The 14,487-nt window shown below is 28.3% G+C and overlaps 2 protein-coding genes across 5 annotated transcripts in view; both read left to right on the plus strand.

Moving 5' to 3' along the window:
* Nucleotides 1-327: 327 nt before the first annotated feature.
* The window catches only part of LOC142325635 (N-acylneuraminate-9-phosphatase), a 62,182-nt gene continuing 48,022 nt past the window's right edge, over nucleotides 328-14,487 (plus strand). Inside the window, exons 1-2 of one of the 4 annotated variants that reach the window (XM_075367642.1) lie at nucleotides 419-576; nucleotides 7,666-7,738. Coding sequence is in view for 2 of the 4 variants with exons in the window: in XM_075367641.1 (XP_075223756.1) it covers nucleotides 472-576 (105 nt within the window). In the remaining 2 variants the exon portion in view is untranslated. Of the gene's footprint in view, nucleotides 577-7,665; nucleotides 7,739-14,487 lie in introns of all 4 variants that reach the window. The other 3 variants (XM_075367641.1, XM_075367639.1, XM_075367643.1) reach the window with 3 other exon arrangements.
* Nucleotides 714-3,609, plus strand: Neurochondrin (neurochondrin). Its single transcript, XM_075367635.1, has one exon. The coding sequence runs from the start codon at nucleotides 1,095-1,097 to the stop codon at nucleotides 3,339-3,341; it is 2,247 nt and encodes a 748-aa protein (XP_075223750.1). The 5' UTR covers nucleotides 714-1,094; the 3' UTR covers nucleotides 3,342-3,609.

Below are 14,487 nucleotides of genomic sequence, written 5' to 3' on the forward strand. Positions count from 1 at the left end.
GAAAATGTCGAAATCGTTAGAACGTTTTTAAAATGAACAAAATAAGTCGGGATGAACTACTAGTAATGTTATTAATAGCAAAAATGTTTAATATTTGTTGAAAGAGAAAACGAATCATCATTTTTATGAAAAAGTTTTTTAAATATAGCGCTGTTCATCAAGCGGGAGAAAATGTGAAAACAAAGTTAAAAATTCAAGTACAAATGATATTTCGAATATAATTTAAAAATTGACTTATTTTAGATTAACATTGTATTCTATGTAACACTGATATATTTTTTCACCACTTTAAGTATTTATTTGTACTGTCTGAAAAAGTTATGTTGGTATCTACGAGGACTGCATAATTACTTCACAGTTTCTGCTATATAATTATCTGTATTTAGTTGAGAGAGAAACATCGATTAACATTGAGCAGAGAGAATACTTTGTGTGAAAGACTAGAACAGCTGGTGTTGTTTATCGTAAGGTATGGAGTACGTACGGCGACCACTTGAGTCAGTTAATACTATATTTTTCGATTTGGACAACACTCTTATTCCTACAAGGCAAGGTGATAAATTAACTAGAGAAAAGGTATAAAATTTGTTTTATTTGTTATAGCATTATTTTTCAGTTTTATTCTTTTATTATTATTATTTTATGAAAGCCATGTTTCATTTGAACAATCTTATGCGTGTGTTTAGACATGTGATTCGTTCTTTTTTTTGTAAACTGACTGTTCCAACTAAAAAGTAGGGTGGCGCCAAAAATAGATTTATAAACATTGAATTGTGTAGAAACCTTAGACCGATCCCGATTTAGAATTTCTTCTAGCTGGTGTAATCTCCGAGTAACCAAAAATATCGTACCTATTCTTGGCACTCTGCTTCGAAGAGGTTAACTGCATTTCGGTGAATGTGTTTCGTGAACACTGTTGTGCATTGTGTGCTGTTATTACGTTCAGAACCTACAGTTCGTTTACTTTTGTGCTTTAAAAATATATATTTGTGTTGTGTGTTTTGTAATACGTCATATGCATTAACTCACCAATGTATTTATATTAAGTGATTGTGTCTTTGATTTTAAGTTTTCATATTTGTATTTTAGAAGAAATGGCTGGAAATTTACCAGATGCAGTAAAGAAATGTGTAGCCATATTAAAGGTTGCTAGTAACGATACAGAAAAATTTGCGGCTTTATTTATGGTTACAAAATTAGTTAAAGGTGAAACATGTAGTACAGATTCCAAAAAGGCATTATTTGAGGCTATTGGGTTTACATTTCTTAAGAGACTGTTACTTAGTCCAGATGTTCCTGCAGACTGTCCACCCCAGGTTTATAAATCTGTGGCAATGTCAGTATTATCTGCATTTTGTTCAGAACCTGAATTGGCCACTCATCCTGAAATGTTGGCCAATATCCCTGTATTTCTTGATATTGTGCAACTAGCTGATGACGATGATGATGATAATTTGATGGTTGTAAGCGAAACGTATAAGTGTTTACTGAGCATTGCTGCATATCCATCAGGACAAAATGCACTCTATGAAATTGGAGCTGTATCAAAAATGTCAGAAATATACTCGCAGCAGAGTTTTCAGACAGATGAAGCTCTGAATATTTTGATTGCCCTTGCATGTCGCTTTGGACCAGATGTTTGGGAAAAAGATAATCCAAAACCGTTTCACGCCCTACTGAATAAAATTGCACTTGATTTTGAAACTGATCACAGTGAAAGAAAATTTGAACTGTGTGAGATCATTTATACTTTGTTATTCAATTGTCAGAAAAAAATTGTGTCTGCGACTGCTAATGAAGAGTCTTGGCCCGGAAGTGTTTATAAAGGATTAAATGACATACTGACTAGTAAACTAGGGAAAGCTCAGAGAGATCCAGCATTAAAATTGGCTTCTGTCATTGTTGATGTTCTTGGTGTTGAGTGGTGTTTGACAGATGAAGAAAAGCCAAAACAGTTCTTTCTGTTACTTGTGCAATTATGTTCTGTAGAAGTGCGAATGCAGCTTGAAGATCGTAGTTTCAAACAGATATTGGAAAATGCTGAATTGGTGTCATCTTGTTTTATATTTTTAGAGCTTGCTGTATCATATATTGCTACTGATACATTGGATTTAGAACAAAAAGAGAAGCAACAGTTGTATACGGCTTTAAAAGGTGGCTTTGCTGCTGTTATTAATGTATTACTGAAATTATCAAAGGATACAAAAAATAACAAAGATAGCTTGGATGTTAAAAGTAAAATTTTTGTTTGTGCTATGATTAGAGTGTTAGCAGCATGGTTATCTCAAGAAACTTCTGCTATGCGTAATGCTGTTTATCAGATTTTGCCATTTATTTTAATATTTGCAAATGATACTTTTTATGCATATAGAGCTCGCTATGTTACTGATAAGGTTCGTTCAGAGTCAAAATCTGGCCCTAATCAATCTACGCTATTGTCAAATACAGATTCAGATCCATTAAGTCATATAGATGTTTTACGTTTACTGCTTCCAGCGTTATGCCATTTAGCTGTTGAGGAAACTAGCCGGAAAATCATGATGGATGTTAAAGAAGATGAGGTATTGCATGAGTGTTTAGCATTTCATTGGTCGATCGTTCATTACAAAAAACCACCGGTACCGAAATCAGAAAGACTTAAAGTTAAAACTCAGCCAGAACCCGAGCTGCCGGCAAAATTGTTAGAGGATATGAAAGACTCCCGTGCAGCAATGATTAGTATTTGTAATATATTTATGAATATAACTGTATTGGAATCCAAATTAGTTGAGGAAAGTAGTTTGTTTGCTTCTTTATTGAAATTTATATTCAACAATTTACCAGAGTTAAAAAATATACCAGAAAATCTTGTACTTCATGGGAATCTAGCAATTCTAGGGCTCTTGTTGTTAAAACAACTTTCAAAACGTGTGAAGAAGAATGATTTTTCAATTTGTCGATATATTCAAGCTACAATTAGATTTTTGTGGGATGCTTATAATGTAGATGAATCTAATGATTCGAGTTCGTTGGTCGTAGCTTTAGCTTATAAAGAAAATTGGCGTGAATTGATGGAATTATGGTTTTTGGGAATGCAGACCATGTCATCAGTGCTGGTTGCAATTCCGTGGATTTCTGAATTCGCCATAGAAAGCGGATGGGCTGAAGGTATAGTTACGACACTTAATAAAGTTAGAGTAGGTCAGCTACCTGCTAATACAAAGTCTGCTTATGAAGATTTCCTTTGTAATCTTGTTGAAGCAAATAATAGTGTTACACAAGTATTAAAAGAAAATGATGCGCTTAGTATGTGTCGTAAACATCGATTTATGGAACTTGGCAAGAAGTTATTTGGTGATTAACTTTTTTCTAGTGTGACCATATGTTACTTTATAACACTTTTGTATTTACTTATTTATTTGTTACATATATCTTTAATGAGAGATATTTTGCTAATTATTTATGTGCCTGTTTAATTGATATATTATTTATAAGGAGAGTATGGTCAGTAGTTAGACTACAGTTTTCATATAAGTATTATATCTGATAAAATGAGTTTTTATGTATATATTTATATATATATATTGTATGTTCATTCATATTTATTACATAAACATGTCAGTTTGTTAATTTTGTATTTATTTTATTAATATTTTTGTACTTTTCACATTTTTATGAAAAAATGATGAATACAGTCATTATTGAGACACATTATTAACCAGACATATTTATATACCTTTGTACAGTTACCTTAATACATAAAGTTCCATTTTAATATTGTTTCTCATTTATTATCCAATTAAATATATATATTTCATTTAATACATATATTTTTTATATTAAATATTTTTTTTTACAATTGTTTGAGTTTTGAAGTTTTATATTTACATATATATATATATGTTAATTTATTTAGATTAAATTTTTTATAGTCCATTATTTTTTTTTCCTTTGTATGTTAAATAACTATATATAATATAATATTTCTTCAGCCCCCGCAAAGTTCAGAATTAGAGAACATTCTTATCTTACTTTTTTATGTTCAAAACATTTTCGGGCCTAAGCCCCATCTTCAGTGATATGTTTTAATAATTCTTCATCTGTTTACATTTGCACATTGAATTTTATCTTTTTCTTTTATTTTGTAAAAATTGTCATTAATAAAATTTAATAACATCTAAGGTAAGAGTGTTCTCTAATTCTGTACTTTGCGGAGGCTGAAAAAAAAATTATATATATATATATATTTCTGAAATGAACTGTTTCATTACTTATGAAGTATGTACATATCAAAGACTGTAAAGTTTTGCATTTATTGTCAAAAAAAATAATTGCTTTAGAAGTTTTTTTTATAATGTAAATAAGTGTTTTTTTGGAACTTTTAATTTTAAAGGCCTTACTTTACAACCTATGACTCTTGAAATCCATTACCAGATTGTTTAAAATTCTATTCTCTATTCATGAAAGTATTTTAAATGATCTGCTAAACTTTAAGTTGCTAAATTTTAATATTTTTACATTTTTTATGAAGACATGATATTTTTGCAAGTACATCTTATGGGGGCACATTGCCTCGGCTTTGTTACAAATTCAGGATAATTAATTATAAAAGATAAATTGAAGTACAGATTTGTGTTATTCAATGTGTAATGAACTGATTATAGGTTTATACTGTAGTTGTGGCAGAAAGGGTCTCGATCTTACCAGATTAATTTTCAGTAGCCAGTTAGGATATACCTACAGAAATTCTTCTTTCTTGATATCTAAGTAAAGTCATTGCTTCTTTTTTGGATTTCAGTATTTAAGTTTACTAATCCTGTCAGGATTGTTTGGCTTGAAACCAAACAAGAACAACTGGAAAATTGTAATTAGGATTACAAATGGTTTTGAGGCAGTATCCTTAAAAAGTGTTAAAATAGATTTCATCACTGTACATTATGGGCAATGTTTATACAACTGTTATGTATGCAAATACTCACCTGTATTCTGTTAGTGCTTTAGATTTAACATTTTTTTTACATAATTTATAATTGCAAATAAATTAAAAGCTGCTTACTCTATTATTTTCTTAACAATATTTTTATATTATTTAAACAGTTTTGTAATTTAATTAAAAATATTTAAAGTATATGTTAAAAAATATGTGTATAAATGGCTTTAATTTATTTACAAACTTATTCAGCCGCTAGTATTTTACAAAATATTTTTATTTTCGTTGAATTAACAGGATTCTGAAATTTGTTTTTGTTTTTACTTTGTTTTTTATTTTTATTTTTACTGTTTATTACTTACGGTATTATTTTAAGATTAGTGATATTTTAACTTTTTATTCCTATTACGGTAAATTATTTTAAAATTAAAAAGAAATTGGCGATAAAAATTTAACTTATGGAATATTTGCTAAACTTAAAGTGTTAAAGAAAATTTATATTAACAAATAAGTGTAGAGTTTTCTGACCAAATCTAATGAATTTTTATTTTTTGTTAATTTTCATATTCAGTATTTCATCATCATTCATCATACTAACTAAGAGTATAATAGAAAATTTTAAAATTTATTTTGGGTGAATGGCAAAATTAATCATTTTCCAAATATTTTAAAATAAATTATTATTTTTAAAAATCTTTGATTTTCATCATTATTAATTTTAGAAAATAATATATATTTACATATATATATATATATATATATATATATATATATATATATATATATATATATATATACATACATACATACATATACACACATATTTATTAATATTGGCATTTTGATTTGGATATCAGTTATAGAACATTTCATTTATTTTTGCAAATTTTTAATTCCTTATACAAAGTAAAAAGAAGTATTGTGATCGTGAAAAATTTTGGTTTTCAGATTTCAATGGAAATATACATTTTGACTATTTCCAGCATGACATCTGTATGCATATCTTACATAACTCAGAAACAATTAGCCGTAGGGTGTTGAAATTTTGGATTTAGGACTGTTGTAACATCTACTTGTGCATCTCCCTTTTTGATTGCAATTGACTGTATCAAAAGTGTCCAAAAAATTTGGATTTTGGACTATTTTTTAACTGCAGAAATAAGCCCTCAGTGAGAGCTTTTAATGATATACCATAAGTGGTACTTATTTTCATTGGTTCCAGAGTTATAACCAAATAAAATTTTAATTAATTAAATATTTGAATCTTACAAAGGAAGGCACATCTGTTCGAATCAGACCATGCCTCCTCTTTTTTAATTTAAATGTATTGATTGTAAAAAAAATTTACAATAAATAATTATTCAATAAAAACTAAACAAAAGTGTGAAAAAAAATCAATAGTTATTAGTGAAATAAAATTTTATGTACTTTTAAAAATGCGTGTTTGTAATTTAATAGGCATTATTACATATGTGTATAGGTAATGGATTTGGTGAAACATCTGATTATTTGATATTAATTGAAAATTATAATTTAGAGTCGTATTATCTTTGGATTTTCTAGTTTAATTTTATTTAATTATTCTGGAAAATCTGCTTAATTTTATCTACATTAAAGTTAACTACAGTGACTGATTAATAGACCCTCACAAGAACAACATACACATTGAGGCATACATGCCCAATCTTTAATAAATTGTAAAAAATTCTTATCTTTTAATTAATTACTTCTCTGATATTGTCAGACAATATTTTCCATAGGTCAGAGTTGATCATCATTTTGTTTATTTGTTTTTTGTTGCCAATCCTTTAAGCACCCTTTGATTTGATATATTTCTTCTGATCGTAATTGTATAAACTCTAGTTTTGAAATTTTCTCTCTTTATAACCATCAACCAATCTTAATCTTTTTATTCGTTCCTTGGTCTTAACCTTTTCTTCCGCTTTATATTTTTCATCTTCTCTTGATCTTTTTATTCTTTCTTTGGTTTTAACATTTTCTTTGTCTTTATATTTATAATCTTCTCTTAATCTTTTTATTTTTTCCTTGTTCGTAACATTTTCCTCTTCTTCATATTCATCTTGTCATTTTTTTGAGATATATTTCTTCATGTTATCTTTATTTTTCCTGTATGATTGTTTCTTTTTCATTTTTGATTATTTACCAATAATAAATAACTGAATAATTGGAATAATCCAATAATAAAAACTGAATATTTACACCATAAGGTTGAAATTAACATTTGTAACCAGTGTACAGGAGTTCACTAAAAGGAATAGTTTAATTATTATTAACTTTTATTTATATGACATGCCAGAAATCTGAAACATTTGCTAATCAGCAACTCACGAAGGTACGGATAATACTGATCTAGTAATACGAGTAATAAAGGGACTTTATCCTAATATTTCATGTAAGATTGTTAAATTAATAATTGTATAAATATTTGATGTTAATAAATAAAAACTAATATTTCAGCAGTTGTGTAACTGTCCACTTTATTAAAAAATTGGAGGATCGTATCTCCATTTCAAATGAAATAATTTTAAATGAAGTGTAGCAAAAACTGTGTATATGTAATTTAATAGGCGTACAAGGAAGTCATGTGGTGTACACATCAGATTTTTAATTAAGTATGGAAAATATAGCATCTTGGATTAGTGATGAGTTAGTACTTTTATTTATTATTACTGTTTTTTTTTTATTTCCTTGTATGAATTAAAATTATTGTGATTGCAAATAATTTTGGTTTTCAGATTTCAAAGGAATTATCCATTTTGAACATTTCTGAATCCATTTTCACTAGTTTTGGCATGACATCTGTATGAGGTCTGTAAATAAAGTAATGATACTAGTTTTTTTTTAGGAGCCAAAGTGGCAGCACTGTAGTGTTACTAGTAAACATATGAACAGCTGATTTATGTTAGGTATTAATATTTTTAGTATATTGTTGCCACATGAGACGTAAGCAAACGTTTCATGAAGCGAGAACACACGCAAAAATGAGGTAATCAAAAATCAAAAAAACCACGCTAATTTGTTTCTTCAATAGTAATGGCACTGTCCATAAGGAGTTTCTGCCTACAGGACAGCCTGTAAATCAATATGTTTACCAAGAAATTCTTGAAAGACTGCACAAGAGTTGCCCGTGTGAGACCAGCCATTAAAGGCAACTGGATGCTGCATCATGTCAATGCATCTTGTCATACTGCACGCTCAGTTAATGAGTTTTTGGCAAAGAAAAACATTACTGTGGTTCCTCAACCACCTTATTCACCTGATTTTATTCCCTGCAATTTTTTCCTGTTCCCAATTTTAGAAAAATATCTCAAAGGACACCTTTTGTAACAGTAGAAAACATATTAAAAAAAATGTAACCAACCATCTGAAGGATATTCTGGTTTATGAGTTCCAACCCTGCTATGAAGAATGGAAAAACCATTTTAAGTGTTGCATGGCTTCCTAAGGGAACTATTTTGAAGGTGATAGAGTCTACGTATAATTGGATTTTATATAAAAGGTTTTTCTGAACCAGTCTCATTATGTTCTTTACAGACCTCATATGTACGTATCTCACATAACTCAAACGATTAGTCATAGGATGTTGAAATTTTGGATTAAGGACTGTTGTAACATTTAGTTGTGCACTTCCCCTTTTGATTGCAATCGAATGAACCAAATGTGCCCAAAAAAATAAAAATAATAAAATTGGGCTTTTAGACTTTTTCTTAACTGCAGTAATAAGCCCTCATTGAGAGTTTTTCAACGTTCTATCATAAGCAGTACTTATTTTCATTGGTTCCAGAGTTATAACCAAATGAAATTTTAATTAATGAAATATTTGGATCTTACAAGAGGAAGCCACATCGATTCGAATCAGACTTCATCTCCTTTTTTTAGCCTTTTTTTTTTTTAATTTAGATACATTGATTTATTAATAATTATTAACCTCTGATTGAAAAATATTTTTACAATATATAATAATTCAATTATAACAATAAAAAAAATATGAAAAAAATTATTTCACTAATTTTATTTGTGAAATAAAATTTTATATACTTTTTAAAAAAATGTGTATATGTAATTTAATAGGCGTACAAGTTAGTCATGTGGTATCCACATCACATTTTTTTAGAATGGGTATTATTATTTTTGTAAATTTAATACTTAAATTTACTATTATCGTATAATTTTTTCACAACTGTTAATGTTACTAATATATGAATTTTTTTCAATCCATTATAAATTTTCTTGAGTAATAATTTTTTATTTTGCTATTATAACGTAGTCGCTATAAATTCAGCAATTGCTTTATTTCTGTGTAAATAAAGCTAATTACATTCTTATTATCTTTTTCTTAATTATTAATTTCTAACTGTATAATATGATTCCAACTGTTTTTCTTATTGCAGTGGAATTAACTCTGAATATTAAGATTAAAATTAAAATTTTATTACTTCTTTCCGCAATCAAAGCAATGTTTTCTTGCTTTTCATCTTTATTAATCGTAGCTGTAGTTTTAAGTTGATGTTGTGGTAAATTGTTGGCTAATATATTTTTCTCATTACTTGAATCTTCATCTACGAGCAAGTTATTATTTGATGGGACAGGGGATGTAGTAGATCATATGTATGAAACTTAGTATTAAACTTAGTACTTTAAGTTTTAGTTATTTTTTTTTTAATTTTTATTTTTAAGTTGAGTATTATATTTATCTTATATTTAACTTAGTAGTAATGTTTGATAAATTACTCCATCTTCTGATATAAAAAATAATCTAAAAAATAAAATTTAATTTTAGCGTAACAAAAAATTAATTTTCAAAATAGAAAATATTAAAAACTAAAAAATTAAGATGTAATATTTAATCGTTTATTATATTCTGTGAAAAATTTTATTAGAAAATTGTATTAAAATGCTTGAAAAAGCTGCATGATCATGTAAGTTAAACATTTTTCTAAAGTTATTTTAAAGAATTCATGACTTGAAACTCAATCATTTACTGCTCTAATAAAGTGAAAATTATTAATAATTAGTTGTTAATAAATCTGCTTCATTAAAATGCTAAAGATCGTATTACGGGTCAAAGAACATCTTTCAAAAAGTATTTCTATTTTATTACTGTATTAAATTATTCATTTATTAATAATGATAATAAAATGAGTGTATATAGTTAAATTATTTAAAAATTTAAGTATATTCATTTCAATTTATGATATTTTATCAGACGAGTTATCTCATTAGCTTAACTTCACAGCCCTGAATGTCATTATCAGCTGGTTAATTAAAATAAACAGTTTAATGGATCATTTAGGAGGAAGTTTTTAGAGAATTATACATATTACAACAAAAGAAAATAGCCAATTCTCCAGTGCCATAGAATATATAATAGTGTGACTTTTACTGATTGCTCTTTTTAACTGTTTCTTGCTCTAGGACCATTAACAGTGTTTCTACAGAAACCATTCTCATCAAATATTTTCAAATACATTTTTTGACAGAACCCCTCCACCATTTCTGAGGTCGCCCTTTTGTTCTAACTACAATTTCTTTCTGTTTCCATGCTTGATTTTTTTATTTGCCCTCATTCATTTGATGTAGGTACATATGCAGGGATTCAAAAACGTCTGCTTTTTGTTGCTTATTTTGTCTATGGTTTTGGGTGTTGCACATCCTTGATGCATATATCAAGTTAAACCCTTGTTTGTCTTACACAGAAGTCGCTAGCACTTCCTTACCTACTGACAACCCTGTTACAGATTATGTGGACTGATTTCTCTTCTGGATCCTTGTCCCCAACTTTTCATATACTCTTTTACTTTCCTGTCTTGCTCCATTCTTGCATAATTTACATCACACTGATGTATATGTATTATTATCTTGCTTTTCTCTTTCTTGGTGTTTATTCTATTATTTTATTTTACTTCTTCAGATAGTTAACTCCCTTTGAATTTCCTTTTTCCCCCGACTTATGATATAAGAAAAAACATACAAGATAGTACGTGCTTTTCTTATATCTTTCCTTAACTTTTTTTCATAAAAGTGAAATTAACTTTTTATAAATAGTATGGTTGGTAACCCACCGGGTTGGTCTAGTGGTGAACGCGTCTTCCCAAATCAGCTGATTTGGAAGTCGAGAGTTCCAGCATTCAAGTCCTAGTAAAGTCAGTTATTTTACACGGATTTGAATACTAAATTGTGGATACCGGTGTTCTTTGGTAGTTGGGTTTCAATTAACCACACATCTCAGGAACGGTCAAGCTGAGACTGTACAAGACTACACTCATACATATCATCCTCATTCACCCTCTGAAGTATTATCTGAAAGGTAATTGCCAGAGGCTAAACAGAAAAAAGAAAGAAATAGTGTGGGTGGTGGATGATATATTATTCTCCCGAAATCAGTTTTAATTAGCTTAACCATTCTTGAGCTACCTACAGAAGCTAGGACAACGAGTAGATTTTAGACAACTCGCTTATATTGTGTGTTGCTTTGACACCAAAAAATTACTTCTGGATTTCATTCTTTGCAATACAATTTCAATTTGTGGTATTTAATGCTATAATGGAACTTTTCAGTATCTAAAAACAAAGACTAAATATATTCTGTGTAAATAATTAAAAATGAGTAATTTATAAACTAAAAATTCTGGAGAAATACTGTGTTAAAAAAAAAGTTATAATCAGCAGACATTTAATAATGAATTAGTTTGGTAATACTGACTTGAATAGTGTATGTATACTATTATCCAAAATAATTTTATTTATCTGTAAAACTTCAAGAAATTTTGAAATAATATGAAAAAAATTACTACTATAAGCTTTTTTCTTGGCTGCTTTAAGATATATAGTAATTATGCCACCGATTATATTTCCTTCTAATATCAGCCCGTTGGTATCTTTCATGGTAATATGATTAATAATAGATAGATAAAAAAACGTAAAATTTGATTTTAAGGATCACACAACCATCAAACTATGAAATCAGATTCTTCCAATGCAGAAGTTTAGCAACAGTGAGGATAAAAAAATTTCACATACCTTTATAACACTTCATTGACAATCCTGAATTAAATTTGGAATAAACTGAAATTTCTGGTACTAGTAGTTCAGGTCTGTTGTTTAAACAGGCCTATATTTCTTTAGCCCCTAAATTAACAAAGATTGAAATAAAAGTTTTTTCTTTAAAGCTATAAAGGCTAAATGTAAGTTGTCAGCCAAAGGTTTTGGGTTTTCGCAAATACTGATATTTCAAGACCCCCTGTTAGTCCAATAAACATTATGGAAATTTCCAGACTACATTTATGTCTTCTGGAATATGTGCTGTATATTGACCTCTACATATTAATATCTCTGGACTGATGCGACATCAAGTTCTTCGAAAATGGTTTAAAACATTTCTATGTTTGGGGCATTGCAAGGGAGGGATCATTTTTGCCATTTTTAATTTTTTACTTTTGATTTAGCGGTCATAAAAAATTAGTTTTAGTTCAATAAAAGTACAAAGTTTTAAGTTGATTGGATTTAGGGGTAGGGATATACAACATTTTTCTAAGTAATTTTTGCTTTGTATCTCAAAAAATTGAAATTTGGCTATATATATTTTGGCCTGATTTTCAACTAAATCAAAGAAGTATCATGGTACAAATATTTTTTTTAGCGAACTATAGTTTTCTTTTAGCCTTGTTGAATAATATTTCAATAAATCAGGCCATCTTATTTGATACATTAAAGTAACTCGAATTTTTTTAAGTAGGTATTAAGTTTATTGTATTTAAGACACCAATAAATAACTTTATTGGAGTATAATTAAGTTTATTTATTCTTTTTCTTCTGTGGGGCTACAGCCTGATCTGAGCCTTGGCTTCCATCACCGATCCTCTCTAACTTCTCTATCCATCGCCATCTCCATATAATCTTCATATAACACTTTCTTCATATAATCTTTCTTATAACACCCTTATTTCCAAGATCATCAAGGACATCATCCGATGTTATTCTCGGGCAGCTTCTCCTTTTATTGTCATATACCGTACTTTTAATATTTTCTTCAGCTTGTGCTTCTGCTGTCCATAATTCATATACGTATTTTGATTTCAGTTTGTTCATTATGAGGCTTGTTTATTGGTATCGTAAAGAGTAACATTTTACTTGATCGGGTTGTCGGCCTGATTCAAAACCCTGAACCTGGGGGGGAATGGGTTATTTTTTATATGCGTTTTCTTTGCGTATTGTTTAGAAAGCTAACTGCAAGGCAGCAGCCCTAATTTTGGCCTTCCTCTGGTATCTCTTTCCGTGGTATCTGCTCTAGCTAGTGAGCATTCCCCAATCTGCCACCTAGGGAGATACCTGATAAGAGATCAGAAATTCCACATTGGAAGTTTATTTATTAGTACAATAAATACATTTTTAAGCCCAAAAAACATGTAACTTGAGTGAAATCCGTACTTAAAATATAAGTTCTTTAAACTTTAATTTTCAAGATTGAAAATTTGTTATTGAATACAACACGGGAACTTTCTTAACAAAAGGAGGTCCCTTGGGACCTGACTTATGAATTTAAAAATATTTTATAATTTTTGATATTTTATCTGTTTTTCTAGTTGTGGTAGTTATTAAACATTTTAAATGAGGTATCTGTCAAACAAGAGGATCAAATGGGACGCAAATTGTTGTATAAAAAAGTTTTTCGCAATTGTGATCTAAATGTTGTAATGAAGTCATTAATAATTATTTATCAGATTGGTAGAAAGAATATTAACAAAAATTATTGTAGCGAAAGATAGTTTTATTATTATTAGTTATTTTAGTAAAATATGTATAATTGTATTGTAAAGATACCATTATTAATAATTAAATTTAAAATTAAAAACTTATTAAATAGTACAATTTAAAATTGCACTATAAAGGAAATTTGTATATTGATGTTGATGAAAATTCCACCAACTGTCTCATAATATTATTGTAAACAATTTTAAATTTAGTAAAATTATTAAAAACTACTAACATTCCTAATTTTTGCATATTTCATTTCTTTGCCAAATATTTAGCGTAATAAAATCACCCATAATATTTTGTGTCAGCAGCAGTCATGATGTTTTACATTAGTAATGGTTATAAATATTTTTGTGAAGTTTTTTTGGCAGAGGATCTTAGTTTATAAATAACTAAAAATGTTATGGAATGATCTCATACATTACATATTTGTCTATGTAAAATGTATATTTCATGAGGACAGGTTGGATTTTGAAATGTATGATTTTTTTTGTGACAGTAAAATAGCGTAATTTGATTCTATTGTTTTAAAATTCTTTTTTGAGCCTTATTTCATTTTACTCAAAAACGTGATATATGTTACCTCAATTATATTTTAAGATATGAAGAACATATGTATTATATTTAAGGATTCCAAATGTTGAAGTAGGTTATCTCCTGTGAAGTTATTATAATTAGTTCTTGATGATATTAGATATGTTATTTTCTTGATAATTAATTGAAGATTTTGTTAAGTCAAGTTTCCACATATTTCTCTGTCCTAATCGGTGGTTATTTTCTCTTTGTTTTCTTCCTTAACAAAG

Source organism: Lycorma delicatula, chromosome 5, assembly GCF_047948215.1.
Source record: "Lycorma delicatula isolate Av1 chromosome 5, ASM4794821v1, whole genome shotgun sequence".
NCBI lineage: Eukaryota > Metazoa > Arthropoda > Insecta > Hemiptera > Fulgoridae > Lycorma > Lycorma delicatula.

What these genes read in the sequence shown, in the direction of transcription:
- Neurochondrin (XM_075367635.1), top strand. Translation starts at nt 1,095, where the DNA reads ATGGCTGGAAATTTACCAGATGCAGTAAAGAAATGTGTAGCCATATTA.